Source organism: Apus apus, chromosome 14 (assembly GCF_020740795.1).
Source record: "Apus apus isolate bApuApu2 chromosome 14, bApuApu2.pri.cur, whole genome shotgun sequence".
Taxonomy (NCBI): Eukaryota; Metazoa; Chordata; class Aves; order Apodiformes; family Apodidae; genus Apus; species Apus apus.
Window position 1 is genome coordinate 8,390,882 of NC_067295.1, and position 15,778 is coordinate 8,406,659.

Below are 15,778 nucleotides of genomic sequence, written 5' to 3' on the forward strand. Positions count from 1 at the left end.
TATATCAAAGACATTGAACTTTCTCTAAGGAGGAGTACATCTCTAAAGAACCAACTAAGATTTCTGCCAGCCTGCAAGGCTGGCTCTAGCACACATTTAATTTCATTTCCAAATTATAAAAATATCTATTTTATAATCCAACATTAAATTTCAGGAACCAATAACAAAAACAGGACATAATTTTCAGTATGACAGTTGCTGGCAACCACTGATCACTTCAACATGGCAGCTTTAAAGAACAGAAGCCTCATGCCAAGTCAAGTTTTGACTGAAAGAATATAAGCAAGTGGCTTCAGGTCAGAGGAAAATAGAATCTGAGCAGAGACAATCACCCCTCAGCAGTGAGCTTGGAAAAGAGGGAATATGTCATTCATGGCAGAAGACAGCTGTATGCCTCTGAGAATATTAAAATTGACAGTAAAATGTACACTAATTGTATTCTGCTTATTTATCTTTGATTATGCACAATTTTAAAAGCCCACACATTAAACTGCTTGATATCTATTTTATATATATACACATATGATACATTGTTTAATGTAAATTGCACCTGTAAAAGAGCATCAGTAAAATTATTTTTCTCAAGTATTGTATTTTACCAAGTCTGAATAAAGCAGACACTGATCAGAGGAAAGTTTCTTGCTTTCTGAGCAAACTTGTACAGATCCTGATTATGTGAGATAGTTACTAATTATATCATATTATGCAGTCTAATACAACTATAGAAATATGCTCTAAGTGGCCATAGTGATAATACGCATACAACTATTAACACATACAAACTATGTATATACTTACTTAGCTATTTGGCATAAAGAAAAGACATGGTAAAAAGAAAAAAGTGTGGAAGTAACATGAGAAATTTGGTAAGTGGTGAGCAGAGTCATAAAATGGAGAGGGGAATGTAGGAGAACAGGGGAACGGTAACAAGAACGTGAGAGGAATTAGAGGAAGCACAGCAAGAAGTCTTAGTAGCAAGAACATGCCAAAACAACAGCAGAGCAAGAATCTTTTCTCTTAAACTCTGTCTGAAAATTAGTTATTTTCTTGCCTCCTAATATGCTCTCCACCTGGGGAGCACTTAGCCCTTTGAATGCTAAAACTCTGTCCTCCTGGGCCTGCTTGCTATATGTTCTGAGATGTGTTGCATCAGTTTTCTCTTTTGTGGGACCAATATTTAGGTATTCTGTAAGAGTGTTTGTGGTCTTGGACTGAAAGAAACCAAATATGGACCTATTCCAAAGACCACTCATGTCAGTGGAGAAATTTCCATCAGTGTTTGTATACTTTAGGTCAGACCTGGTATCCTGTAAACACGACAAACTAACAGCAGCAAAAATAATCTCCTCTTAGTGCTCTAACAGCAACATTAGGAAGATGTCACAAACCACTAATACATTTTTTATTTTCTCATTGCTATTTTGACAACCTTTACATAAATTAAGGGAAGCTTCATCACTGCAGCAGTAATTGTAGCCATAAAGCCTCAGCTTCATAAAACACCATGACACAAGATAAGTACTTTATACAGAAATTTGGTGTAATTTTCCAACACACAGCTGTTTTTAAGTAAAATATTTCTCCTTTATTAACTTGAATTCTTCCACATTACTGGAATGGCAATTCTCTACTTGAATCCACATAGAATAACATCCACACAGACTTTTCTGTTACCACAAGTAAATGTGCTGCTTATCATACACCACCTCCCCTCCTCCCAAAGCAGTAAATTCAACCTCAAACTATTAAAGAAAATGAAATAAAAACATAATGCAAATAAAATACACACAAAACATGTCTGGTTTGGAGGCAAACCAGTGAAATACAGCAGTGTGCAGAAAGCAAAGCCTGTACAAACTGGGCATATGATGCAAAGAAAGAAATCAGTCACCCATGTAGAATTACCCGTTGGCCATCTGAGAACTGACAATGAAGCCAGCTGTAAAGGCAGCTGAGAACAGCAGACTTCACATAATTAAAATACTGTGGGGGATGGCAAAAAAAAAAAAAGCATGTACTAATATTTGGCAAAAATGCATTACTTCAGATTTAGTAGTCATTTATAGACACATATAGATATTTATCTTAACTGTCCATTAAAGCCATGATAAATTTATTTTCTCTGTATCTGCACATTTGTTTTGGTACACACAGATACATTAAACCAGCAAAACCAGTATCAAGCAAATACCTCTATACAGAAAAGGAGAAAATACAGATAAATAAATTATTGTGAATGAATGCTTTTTTATAAAATACACCTTCAGTTCTTGTAACCCCTGTTAAAAAAAAACATCTTCAACAACCAGGCAAATACTTATGCTTACTGTCATTTTATTAAATTCAAGCGACAGTAGACTTTTATGATATCAGTATTTTTCAGAGCAGTGGAACTATTTTTTCCTCATTTTCTGCATATTTATTTCATTAATATGCTAAATAAGATTGAGTAATAAAACTCCCCTGATAGTCAGTATGAAGACTCAGCCTATCTATGCCAGAAAAGTAACATTTAAGGGGGATCAGGGCATAAACACAGATCACTTTTTCCCTGCCCCTGATTTAGTACCTACAGTGTGGTTACTTGGGATTGAGCTGCACTGCTGCTCTTCAACCAGAAACACCACTGGAAATTGCTGACAAAAGGCAAGTGTGTTGCTCATTAGCATATTTATAGGAGTACAAAACATCCCAGGCTGTAATTCTATTTACTTGGCTCTATCAGCAGCCTTGAATTTAGGAATACAGACATCAGTATGTATCTCAGCAAGTTTCCAAAAATCTTTTGTTAGTTGCTGGTTAATCTCCACTTTCCACCCTCTGAAAGGTACAGATGTTCTTCACAGAAATGCTGTGTGTTCTCCTGGACGTTACCAGTCAGTGTTGAGGCTGCTCCTTCTATTGCTTTTGAAATCTGCTTCGGGAATCAAGGATCCCCAAGGGATATAGCATTTTGTCAGTGCTACTGGTGATGTTCAGAAGCCAGTGGAAGACAAGGTAAATAAACTGAGGCTTTTATTTACTGATGTAGTAATTACTATAAATACTAATGCTGGGAACAAATTCAGATTTTACGAGCTCCTTCACCTAGAGTAACCAGCCTTTGGAGGGGCACTGCTTGCATTTAAAATTCTGGAAAGGAATGCAATGAGTGGGTCTCCTTACAAAGGGAAAGTAAGCTGCAGGATCTCATTTGGAAACACACCATCCAGAGTGAGGCTCACAGGACTGTTGCTTTGACTGATCTTAAGAAAAATCAAGCTTCAAAGGAAAAACTGGAGGCGCTGGAGCAGAGCCAAAAAAGTCATACTCAAGCATGGATTATATTACAAAAAGCTGGATCTCTGATAGAACAAAAATGTATCTCTCTTGGGGTTTTGTTCTGATTTTGTTTTTTAAGCATGAAGACAGCTTTGCACAGACTATTTTAACACAGTACAGAAATGCACTGCTATTTAACAGACTTTGCAGAATCCTTTCCAAATTTAGAGAAGTAACTGAAAAAGCAGGACATAATAATAAATGGTCTTATTTTTATTCTTATTTAATGTTGCAGTCTTTCACTTTGCTCTAATAATGCTTACTTCATAGCAATTTTGTTAAGAAATCTATCATTTTAAGGTAAGTTCACAAAAAGATGGTTTTTAATAATATATTTAGTAATTATTAATTTTAAAGGCCTACTTGTTTAGAAGATTTAAGTTGTGTATCAATGTAAGCAGGACTTTGACACTCCAGTGTCCTTGTGGAGCTGTCACTCCATTATTTAGGAGCACAAGCACTAACAGAAGCTGTGAGTCATTCAGGCTGTGATTCCACAGAGTATTTCTCTTCTTGGCAAAGCTGACTTAAGCAGTTCCTGCCACCACCTCAGTACCTTAGCAGCTCATTTGTTCTCTTCACCTTGCCTTGAGCCCTTAATTTTCATCTTTCATTTGTGCCAATACACAGGTTTGCCATGCTGAACCAGACTGGAGAAATTCCCTCTATTGTAAATGGCTACACAAAGCCTCACACATTATGGCAGAAAGATTTCTAAGCCAGAATATGTCCCTGATCAGAATAACCAAGCGTTAGGTTATTCAGGTTATTATTAGGTTATTATTAGGATATTACGTTGCCTACAACCATCTTGGGGGTGAAACACAGGAGAAAGCAAGGAACCATTTAGGTCAGCTTTACTTCCAAGAGAAATGTTTGTAAAACTGTGATCTGAAACATTCCTCTAAGGTACAAATATCCATCCTCACAACTCAGTGGTACCAAAACTGCCTCACTAACCAGTGGCTCTTCAGTATGATTAAGAAATGAGTGTGACAACCTCACTGCAGTTTATCACCAGTTTCCAAGCTACAAAATTCTGTGCCTTAAATGGAAGCTTGTTGGCAAGACCTGATGATCTACAGGAGGAAACTGTTCCAAGTGTCCCACCAGTGGAAGGTCTGAACAGCAGGGGCTGGACAGCATGATGCAGTAGCAGGTACCTCAAGGTATTGGAGTTGAGATTAAATGGGTCACTCTCCAAATATGTCCATCTCTGACTGTAGAAAGTTCCTGTGCAACTTTGACCACAACATGACTAACTAAGACCTCTGTCATTTTCTGATTTTCACACTGTGGACCTCACTTTTCTTCTCTCATGCAACAACTACATTGTAAAACAAAACACAGTCTGAAGGACAGCAACACTTCTTTCAAAACTACTGTGTACCTTGGTTCTGCAGGGATAATGAAGAATATAGGATTGAGGCTGCCAAAACAAGTGCTCATTTCTCAAATGCAAAGTCATAAATGTCTGCAGAAATGCATCCTGACACCAAAGGTTATTGCAGGTATTTTTAAAACAGCTGCTTACAGTTAGAGGAAGGATTTCTAGACTGTATACTTAGAGATTTCCATGGTAGGAAGCAGCATTGAAAACACAGCTTTGCTCCTTAGTACAAAGATATTCATAATACTACCAGACTATTGATACCCTGCAGTCTACAATTAAAAGGTTCAGAAATTCTAAACTAATTTCTCTGGGAATAATTCTTGTACAAAATACATTGCAACTAATACACTACAGAGTTACAAACCATCCCATAGTTTTTTGTTGCACGCAGTAATGGACATTTAGAGGGCACAACTGTAATACATGGAAGCTCTATTACTTTTTAAAAATAGCCTGGGAAAAAGAATAAAAGGATAAAAGGTTACTCTGAGTACTGAAATAACTTACTGGTCGTTAAGCCATTCGGTAACAAAAGGAATGGAAAAGAACTCTGTGAATGACTCATCCTTCCTCTTTGGGTTCTTGCTGATAAGAAAAAAAAAAAAGAAAACAACTAATTAATTTAAATTTCAGCTATTCTATTTGGAAATTAATGCCTTTGAATCATTAAGCATAATTATTAGTAAAAGCCATTATTAACTTACTTGTATAACCACTCGGTTAGGAAATCACAGGCAATAAACGTGGTCCTTTTTCTCTAAAGATAAAGATAGTTTCAAGTTATTTATTATCTTTGGATTGGTCACATGTTTTTACTACTGGAGAGAAACAGAAGCTAAATTGACTGATTTTATTAAATAAAATAAACAGTATATTATTCTGTCTACTTCAATATTGCTACTACAAGCAGTCGGTGGCTGAGCCTCTTATTTTTTGTGGAATGATTTCAAGACAAATAAAAAATTAGTAGGAAAATTCTACATACACTACCTTGATATTTGCTGCAGTATAGCTACAACAAATATCTCTGAATGGTGTTCTTTCTAGTGGCAATCCCATTGCAAAGAAATTAACAGAACTCATGTATGAAAGGATGTTGTCATGTATGAAAGGATGTTGTAAATTACTCGCCATTTTGTTCAAAGTTCTATTATCATACTTAAAATACTTAATTGCTTCCAAGACATAGATTGTGTCCTCCTTGCATGGAACCAGCTTAAAGGCACATGTCAATACTGAAGACACACAGCAGAGTACTGCATGGCTGCTCAGACAAAACTGTTGGGTAGTGCAGAGAGGAAGGCAGAAACAAAGTAGATGTAAATCCACAACCACAGATACCATGGTCATTACAGAGAAGCAGGTAAAACGTTAAAAACCTGCAGCTTCAGAGCAAGACATTTTTTTCCCTCTGCTCCCAGTTCACAGACTTTCTCACCACCAAAGAAAATTTTGCAAAATACTTTGCAGGGGGTTACCCTTAGTGACTCATGCAGCCAGGACCTGTGTAGCTGGACAGCACGGTAAAATACTGCAAAATACATTGAGTGCAAAATTCAAAGCATGGATTTTGATCAATAAAGAATGTATTAGGGCCTTCCTTTCCTTAGAGGTTTCCTCTCCACATTCCATCTTTACAGACTGAACGTGTAAATAAGTAGAGGTGCTTATTCTGCTTGTCACAAACCAGAGTAACCATGATGTGAAGAATATATTAACATAGACTTCTGGTTAGAGTAACAAAAGAGCTTGACTAGTACCTTCTGAACCTCTCTTGGATGAGATGTGTTATGGATGGACACAGCCAGAGTGAACACTCAAAGACAAGAAGCCCCCACAGAACAGTGACACTGAATGGTTTATCAAAACGGCAGCCATTTAGCTAAGAGAAAGCCTAGCTCCCATCCAGAGGGTTATACTTAGCCTGTCAAATGGGGGATTCAACTGCAATTATTGCTTTTTAGGAAAGCAATTCACACTGGTCAAATACATTTGTGAAAGTGCTAAATGTCATGAAAGCAGCTGGAGTCTTGATTAAAATGTAAGATATGAAGGTACTACTACCACATGCTAAGGAAAATACAATAAATACGTAATTGGAAATTAAATGCATGACAAATTACTTTTTTCTCTGCATTATCCTCACCATTTGTGTTTCTCCCTGTGCTACAAGAACATGATGTGAACAGGGAGGTGGGAAAAAAAAGTGCTTTACACAGCATAATTATTTCAGTTTGGGATACTAGCACATGGCATTACTTGGGGGTCAGTGCATTACTTCAGCCACAGGTGAAGTGGAAGAGGAAGGTGATGTGGGGCACTGACTGAACAGGGAAGAACACAGGGGATGACAGCTAGGGGATGACAAATGGGAAGTTTAGAGCTAGACTGCATGGCATTCCTAAATGATACCCAGGAAGCATGTACTTTTCTAAGTGAATCTTATCCTTGGCAGGCATACAGTCTGACTCCCACAACAACAACAACAACAGATAACTTACTTAAAACAAACAAACAAATGCAGACAAAAAGAAAAGAGCATTGCCAAACAATTATCAGTCCTGAACCTCATCTGCCTTTCTGATCTGTTTCACGACAACAAAAGCTCTAGGGTTCATGTAGTGCTCTTTTAGAATGCTTGGCTGTGATTCTGTGATTCCTGAAGGAATTTTCACACTTGTTATGCTACTACCAGATATTGTCTCTAGAAGCCAAACGCCTAAGCTTTAAGAGACCAACAGCTTCATGGTAGAGCTGTCTACAGGTCATTTTAAATGTTAAATGGACAAATTTTGACTTTTGACAACAGAATCTGAAAACAAATAGCTCAAACTGTACAGCTATTCTCAATCACTGCATGAAACTGGGTCCCATTACTTAGTGAATTGCTTCAGTGAATAAATTCTATACTTTGACAACAAAATCCAATTTAATCTAGCAGTTGTAATTTAATCTGTTTTAAGTATATTGCTGTTCCTTTGCAACAGCACAAAAATGATCAGGACAGCCTTGTCAAAACAGTCATCAACAAAGGAACAAAGTTAATTTTGCTTTGACCTTGTTAGATCCAGTGAACTTATCAGGGAAGAATTCAGTCAAGCTGAATATTTTAAAATTTTGTTATTTTTTTGCCAGGAAACAGTTCACTTTGCTAATGAATTAAATAATTAGTTGCACAGCAGTCAACGTTTGTAGAAGGGAAAAACTGACAGAAATTGACCTGTCTTTGACACATCCCTCCTATGCTACACAAATTGGGAAAAACACAGGAAATAACTGCACAATGTGTATTGTTAACCTGCAGATGTGTTTATAAACTATTTATATGGAGAATTAATTTTCCATTTTTCAGTTTAAATATAATGTGCTTGGTAATAATAATGAAAAAATACTGGTAATCAGAAGATGGGAAAGTCAGTAGGAAACCTTATTCATTCACTTTCTCTGATCCATCATACTTTAAAATAAAATATTCCATTACAGAGTCTGATCCAGCATCCTCTTTCTGTGATTGCTAACCAGAAAAAAACGAGAGTTATGCCAATAAAAACATTTAAGCATTGTTCAGTTTTAATGCTGAAAAACAAATGCATCAGGCAGTTGTCATGAGAGAAAATATTTAAGAAAACAGTCTTTTCCCTGGAGATCTGTGGCAGCAGGGAGCAGCACAGGAGAACTTATGGTAGGGGGGAAAACGTCAGCAAGGAAATACACTGACCAACCTAATAGGTTTCTTACATCTCTAATTTAAAAACAAAGCTTCTGCAGACTGCTCTCGTATTTATGTCAGTTTGAAGTCTGCCAATGTATCCAGCAGCTGGGGACTTTTCTACGTTTTGCTTTTCAAAGTTCTGATATGCACTACATAATGCAAGAGAATCCATTTTAATTAAAATGTTTAAGTTGTTTTGTTTCTAGATCACCTTCAAATAAGATCTTGCAGATTTCTTTCCTATTCAAATGACTACTCCTAGCACAATTGCCTCCCTTTCTTGACTTTTCCATCTGATTCTACACTTCTTCCTTTCCAGACATGGATGCATCTTTTCTGATCTCTTCCTTGAATTCCTCTGTTGATCCCATGATCTGATCTCCCTTACCCCAATTTCAGTTGCTAAACAACTCTCCCACTTTTCCTTCGTCTCCATTCCCCTTTGAAACATGAAAACCTTTATTCCCTCTCACCAAAACCCCACTCTTCATTCTCCCTTGCAATTCCATCTTGTCCCAGGCCCATTCAATGTTGACTGCAGTCAGTTTGATTATTCCTCTGGTTTACTCGATTGGAGCTGCCCTTTAAGGGCTTCAATGACTCATGTCTAGCCAAAATTCAAAGCCAGTATTCTGTTCTCATCCTTCATGATTTCAGTTTAAAAACAGTTTATCATGTTCCTCTCATGTTCTCTCATGAACTCCATGAATCTTCTACTCTCTGTTCTCCTATTTTTTTAAGCTGTCTTCTGGTGTGTTTATCACAAGATTCTTTCTCCCTGTCCCTAACTTTCTCTGGGTTTCTAAGGACTTTGTTTTTGACCCTAAAAATCAGTTCCAGAAGTTGCACTAACAATTTCAATGCTAATTATTTTTTAAAATCCAAATCCATATGGAACAATACTTTCTTTATGAAACAAAAGTATAATTAGAAATTATATATTTAAGTTATATAAGGAAACAATGTCCATGTACAAGCACCTGGACAATAATGGAAAAGAACATGACTATTCACTTACATGGCAAGCATAAAGAGCTGTTGTTTTTCTAGTTATTGTTCAAAAGGAAGAAGTAATGATGTCACAATGGAAAAGGATCATCTGACATAAGCTTGTTTTCCTAAACTTCCTTCCCCGATAGCAGAATATCTGTTCATGTCACAACAGAAACCCCTTACTGTCTTTTTTATAAGATGTGCTCATTTTTATGAAGTTTCTATACATGAACAAATAATTGTTTTTATTAAGCTTACTACAAAGCAGCACACAGACCCATACAAAACCCAATTTCAGCAGAGATACTTTTCCAGCCTATATACCACTGAAGCTCTGCAAAATTTCTCAGTTCAAAATAGACAAAATAACCTTAGATTTGTCCTGAGGTTGAAACACAACTATTTCTAAGGTTATGTGCTTCCTTTAAAAAATATCTGAATCAATGTAGACTTCATTAAAAGTGTGATGAATAATAAAAATGTTCAATCTATTTTTGGCTAGGTAATGTAAATGTGATGGCAGGAACAATGTAGAGAGATGTCATGCCATAAAGACATGTAAATGAACCATTTCCCTATTTCATCTGTATTAATCACCAATTATAAATACATACACACAGGTCTATAAATCAATCAGTCACAGACACAGTCAAATCTTGTGTAGGCTGAGCAGAAAGTTAAATAATGTTATTAAATGTACAGATTTGGATCTGAAATGCAAGTTTGGGGTGTCCACTCAAGCATGGTAAGTGTTGTGTATTTTTGGCTGTGTCACGCATGTTCAGGTCAGTGGCAAATAGAACATGTAATTTTTACAAACAGTCCCACAATGTCTGTTATCATGTATACACATGCCTATAAAAGAAAGTCAATGTCAGTACCTGGATAGGAGGTAGATCAAGCCCTAAAATGATTAATAACCCACTAGCAACACAAAGTCCTCCTCACTTCACTATCACTTTTATCTATAAGAGCATAGACTGTATTCCTCAGGTGTGTATTATGTAGAAAAAGGGAGATATTTCATTGTAATTTATTTGCACCAGTTCTAGGGCTTTTTAAAGCATTCCCTACACAGGGTGAGGAATGTCTCTCTAGATGTGCTTACACACACAGATACTGAAAACAATTTCTTTTTTCTTTTTGCAAAGAAAGATTTTTACAACGTACAACTTAAAAAGCTCATTAATGCTGAATAATCTTCTTTCCAATTAAATGGAATTTACACAGAATGTTAAAAAGCTAAGATACAAACTGTACCTCCATTAGTATACCAGAACAAATGAAAAATGAAGAAAAATTCAAGTTCCTTACATCACCCTCAAACAAGTCATATGTATTAGGCTGACAGGAAGCCTGTTTCTCTCAAATACAGCACTTTTTAGGCTAGATACTACTGGATAATTAAAAGGATTTTTGTAAGTTAGAGATTGCCATAATGATCCAGTGTGTGTAGCACTGGAGAAAACAGCATTCAAGACCACATCCAAAACAACACATGACATGTTATTTCATATTGTGGTTGGTTTTCTTGCAAAAGACTAAATAAAGAAATACTGCCTATGAAATAAAGGCTGTAACTTCCTGACAATGATTAGAATTGAAAACTAAAAACTAACCTCAAAACACTTTTCCTCCTTTGCTCGATGCAGAAGTTCAGCTATTCCAGGTAAGAGTACTGGAAATATGTAATACTCTAAGTATTCTTGAGGAGAACCTGAATAAAACAGTACAGCCTTCACTTACAGGTAAACACCTGACAAAAAGATAAACATTAGATATTATAAACTAAGTATCAGTCATTTTATCAGAGCTTGAACAGATTCATTCAGTTCAGATGCACCCACAGATCTGTCTTCACTTCTATTCAGCCCAGAGAACAGAAACTTGAATAAATTTCAAATGAAAGGAGCATCAACACTGCAAACCACAGTGTGCCTCAGAGATGCCAGACTTAGTTTTAAATTAGTAAGCTCAAACAACAGAAGCAATTTAGCCACAGAAATGAAAAGCAGGGTGGACTCATTTACCCTGACAGAAAGAAACGTAAATTAGCCTGCAATGAACTCTGTGCTGTTACAGCTAAACCACTTTTGGTGTCCATCCTCATCATGCCCTTTACAATCTGCAGTGTCAGAGCTGGTGATAAAACCCAGTTTCTAGACAAAGATAAAACTTGTATTTCAGTGGTGCTGTGGTTTCTTTCTCATAAGCACTTCCTGCTTGCCAGATTCATCAGCGATTTGAACATGACTTCATATACCAAATGTTGCCACCTTGAGAGGGCTGCCTGGGCTGGCACCACTCTCTTACATTTGACTGCACTGCCCTTACAAGAGGCTTCCTTCCCATAATTGGTTCATACACTGCCAGAAAATGTTCATAATTGGAAGGACACTATATATATATGTAAAAGCCAAGGGTAACACTGCTTCTGACTAGCAGTGTGAATTACTGATTAGCAAGAATGAATGGAGGAGACAAAGAGAGAAAATAGGGCTAAAATGCAAAATAAAAATACATTCCTACTCGGTAAATTTTATAAAGTACAGAAATTGCTAAAAATGGTAGAACTTTAGAGCTGTTTCTATTCTAATTTCTAATGAAACAGACAAACATAATATTTTCAAAGCAGTTTTCAAACTCAATTATCTATTTAGCGTACTGATCCTAGTTTTGCATTATTAAATTAGAGGAAGAAATGCTGGCCTTTCTCAGGTTCAAGTGGCTAAATAACATCACTTATTCAGAAGAGAACAGAACTACCTTAACATCTAGGCAATGCTACTGATTTGTGATGCATCGTTGGAGCTTTGCTCCACTGACCAAGCCTCTGGCCACAGGCAAGGGGAGTGATCATGCAAATTCAACTTCAGAAAAGGAGTTGTAACTGTTAACACTTTAAACTCAACAAATTACAAACCCTTGCAAATGCAAGAAAAAGAATCCAGTAGGGTTTAGGATAAAATACTCCTACTCACATGTTTTTGGATCAGGTGGTTCTGGAAAGGGGGCTGCCTCAGGCATGGGAAGCAACTGTTGGACAACAGTCTCAGCTGAATATAATTGTTCCATATGTAATGACTGCAATATTCCTGCTTTCAAAGACACCTGTTCAAGATAAATGAAACCTATATAAATACCCCAGTCAGACTGGAAAAAATACAGAAGCCAATTCAGCAGGAAAAATTATAAGGTCAGTTAAAAATATACAGATTTACAATTTCTAATTCAAATATTAAAATATATTCAGTATTTTCTGAGTACCTCAAAAGAAAGAATTACACTTTTAAAAATTCTGAAGTTTCCAGCATAATAAAAGCATCCAAACCTAACAGAAGGTATATACTTGCTTTTAAGATAGTATGATGAGGTATCACAATTTAAAAAATATTTTAGCCATTGTAAGAAATAATAATTCTTTGAAAATTAAAATTTACAACATTTTCTAAAAACGTATTTTCCACTCAGAAGCTTATGCATTTGTTTCAGCTTTTTCAGAAGTCCTGACACATTTTAAAAAAAAAAAAAAGCTTTCCTTCCAAACAAAGTATAAAGACCAATTTGGAGCAGTTACAAATCTAAATGTTTCCCTGTACAGAAACAAAAATGACCATAAAAATGACAAAAAAAGACCATAGTCCACAATGTTATGTCTGGTTTTTCGGAGTGCAGAAACTGTTACAGTGAGCCAGCAGAATACTCCTAACAGACACTGAGCTACACCTGCTTTAGAAAGGCAGATACATCCTTTTATCTCCAAGAATGCACCACATTACAGTTAGCTACGAAAACGTGTTATGGAAACTATGTAACCTGAACAGCTTCAGTTCAAAATTCAGTTGGATTTATGAGCTACTGAAAAGCAGGTGGTGGGATCAGGCCACTGCCCTTATAAGAATACACTGTATGTCAACAACTGCAGAGACTCCATTTTAACACATGCAAGATTTGAAAAGTTATTCTTTTGGAAATTAAAAAAAGTGCATCACCATAAAAAGGTGCAGTATTTCATCTGGATGCTCAAATATCTCAATATATTATGCCCAGACTAAAGCCCCAAGCAGAGTTCACTACTCAAATTAGTAACAGCCAACAATGAAGCCAGTTTTGTCTGGGGAAACAGACCAACTGTCAGACAGGGTTAACTACAACATCTTAACATTGTTTTAAAATAACCAAGTTACTTCAATACATAATATTAAGATAAAATGTTCACAAAGATGCCTAACTTAACGAATGCTCATACTGTATGTGATGCCCAAGACAACTAATTTTGTTACTCCAAACCCAAAGATTCTTCCGTAGTTCTTTATCAATTTTTTGAACAATTTTGATCAGGTTTGATGCCACTAACTTCAGCGGCCACCCCTGAGTGCGCTATCACGAATGTGAAGCACAGGTGTGAGCCCTCGGCTGTGCCTGCTCCCCTCCCCTGCCTGGCTCCGCGCTCTGCTCGCACCGCCCCCCGCAGACCCTCCCACACTCCCCAGTCCTGCCCAGGAAGGCGACACTGGCCGAAATAAGACACAAGCTGCACAAACCCAGCACAGCTGGGCGCCTTATTTGAAGATAACACTACCCGAGCTGCTTTAAATAGAAGCAATGATGGGGAATATTGCCTTTGTTAATTCACAGAAGTTGTTTCCAAAATGGAGTGTTGGTTTCTTTTTATGAATGAGTCTGCTCTATGGGTACCTAATTTTCCCATTTTGTTAGTTAAAATCTTTTAAAAGTAGCTCTATGCAGATTTTTTTTTTTTTTACTTGAACTATACTCACAGATCTATGTTTTGGCTCAGGAACACCTGGAAATTGAGGCTGCTCTGCTTCATACTCTGAAAGTAAAAATAAAGCACAGCATTTATCCAGAAGACTTCAAAACATTTTTCTCTTACACAAACACTACTTTCCAAAGGTACTTATTCTGCTTTTAAAGAATAAAAAATAGTATGCAACTAATATATGTTTAACATGACATCTAATGTTTTGAAACAAGTGAGAATTTAGAGCCTCTTGGCTTGGCTTTAAGTCAAGCCCAAGGGTTTCAGTGATAAAAGAGCCCTTTATTGAGAAAAATAGTTTCTACCAACATAATAATAATAATTTAAAATACTTTAATGTAGGTAGTTTGTAGATGCTTGCACAGAATTAACCATTGTTTTTACCAGTATTTATCAGTGCTCTTCAACTGGAATTCCCCTATAAGCAACTACATCCCCAGGACATTGCCAAGTATTACTGTCTCTACTTTCCAAAAGAATAAAAGGCAAAAGCTGTACATGATCCAAACAGATTACTGACTGAATCAGGATAAGGAAAACAAAGGAGGGCAATGGACCTGATGTGAAAAAAACCTTACAGATCACACAACACAAAAACTCTTAAGAGCCAAGCCCAGCAGGTTTAACCATCCTGCCATAACCATTAGGAGACTTACTGGCAACACTAATTCCATGTACAGCACAGATGCCTCAGCTGAGTCTCATTAGAATAAACAACTTTATTTGTACATTTTAAATTTCCATTTTAATGCAAAATAACTACTTTAAGGCATTATAAAGTACCAAGTGAGGAGAACCCCCACTTGGGCCCTGCAGAACTATGTGCTGGTCTCTGAGCTTTCCAGTCAGCCTCAGGGCTTTAACGCTTTGGGAAAAGACCAAGACTTGGAATGGAGTCAGACTCTGCTAACAGAAATTTTGTATTCACTGAACCTGAGTAATAGCAACAACGTTGTCACCTCTCTGCTTTCCCAAGGCAATGAACTGCCTCCCTTACCAGGATAACCCACTAACTAGGGTGCAATTACCACAGGCCAAACCAGAGGCCATGACACTTGTGATCACCTGGGTCCTCTCGGGCCTAGTGCAAGCGGGTTACAGAAACACACACACAGCTGTTTACTTCAGAAGATGGCAACAATAAAATACACGGTAACGCTCAGGAGCACCAACTGCTCTTAGACTTGCTCTCTGTGGTAAGAGGGGCAGTTTTCAGCACCCTCCTCGAGGCAGGTGCAGCCAACCCCTCCGGGGGTTCCCTCCCCGGCCCCAAAGCAGGGGCACGGGAGCCCCGCGGCGGCCTCGGCCCGGGAAGCAGCGACGAGGGGCCTTCAAGAGCCCCGAGCGCCCGGGGCGCGTCTCTCCGGACAGGAGAGCAGCGCGGGGCCAGGGCCGGGGCCAGCTCACGGCGCTCCGTCCCCCGGCAGCGGCGGGCAGGCGCTCCCACCTGCGCACACCCGCTCCCAGAGCCCCAGGGCCTGCCCGCCCTCCGCCATCTCGCCCCGCGTCACCGCGGCAACCGCCCGGGCAGGCCCCGCCGGGGGCGGGCGCGGCGCGTTCCCCTTCCGGGTCAGCG

The 15,778-nt window shown here is 37.9% G+C and overlaps 1 protein-coding gene across 5 annotated transcripts in view; it reads right to left on the reverse strand.

The window, feature by feature from the left end:
- The window catches only part of IQCK (IQ motif containing K), a 58,111-nt gene extending 42,338 nt beyond the window's left edge, over positions 1-15,773 (reverse strand). For 4 of the 5 annotated variants that reach the window (XM_051632695.1, XM_051632693.1, XM_051632697.1 and 1 more), the window contains exons 1-6: positions 15,650-15,773; positions 14,201-14,256; positions 12,401-12,530; positions 11,039-11,136; positions 5,419-5,471; positions 5,222-5,299 (exon numbers count right to left, since the gene is read on the reverse strand). In XM_051632695.1, the coding sequence (XP_051488655.1) occupies positions 5,222-5,299; positions 5,419-5,471; positions 11,039-11,136; positions 12,401-12,530; positions 14,201-14,256; positions 15,650-15,698 (464 nt within the window). In that variant the 5' untranslated portion in view covers positions 15,699-15,773. Of the gene's footprint in view, positions 1-5,221; positions 5,300-5,418; positions 5,472-11,038; positions 11,137-12,400; positions 12,531-14,200; positions 14,257-15,267 lie in introns of all 5 variants that reach the window. The other variant, XM_051632696.1, reaches the window with a different exon arrangement.
- Between the last annotated feature and the right edge of the window lie 5 nt (positions 15,774-15,778).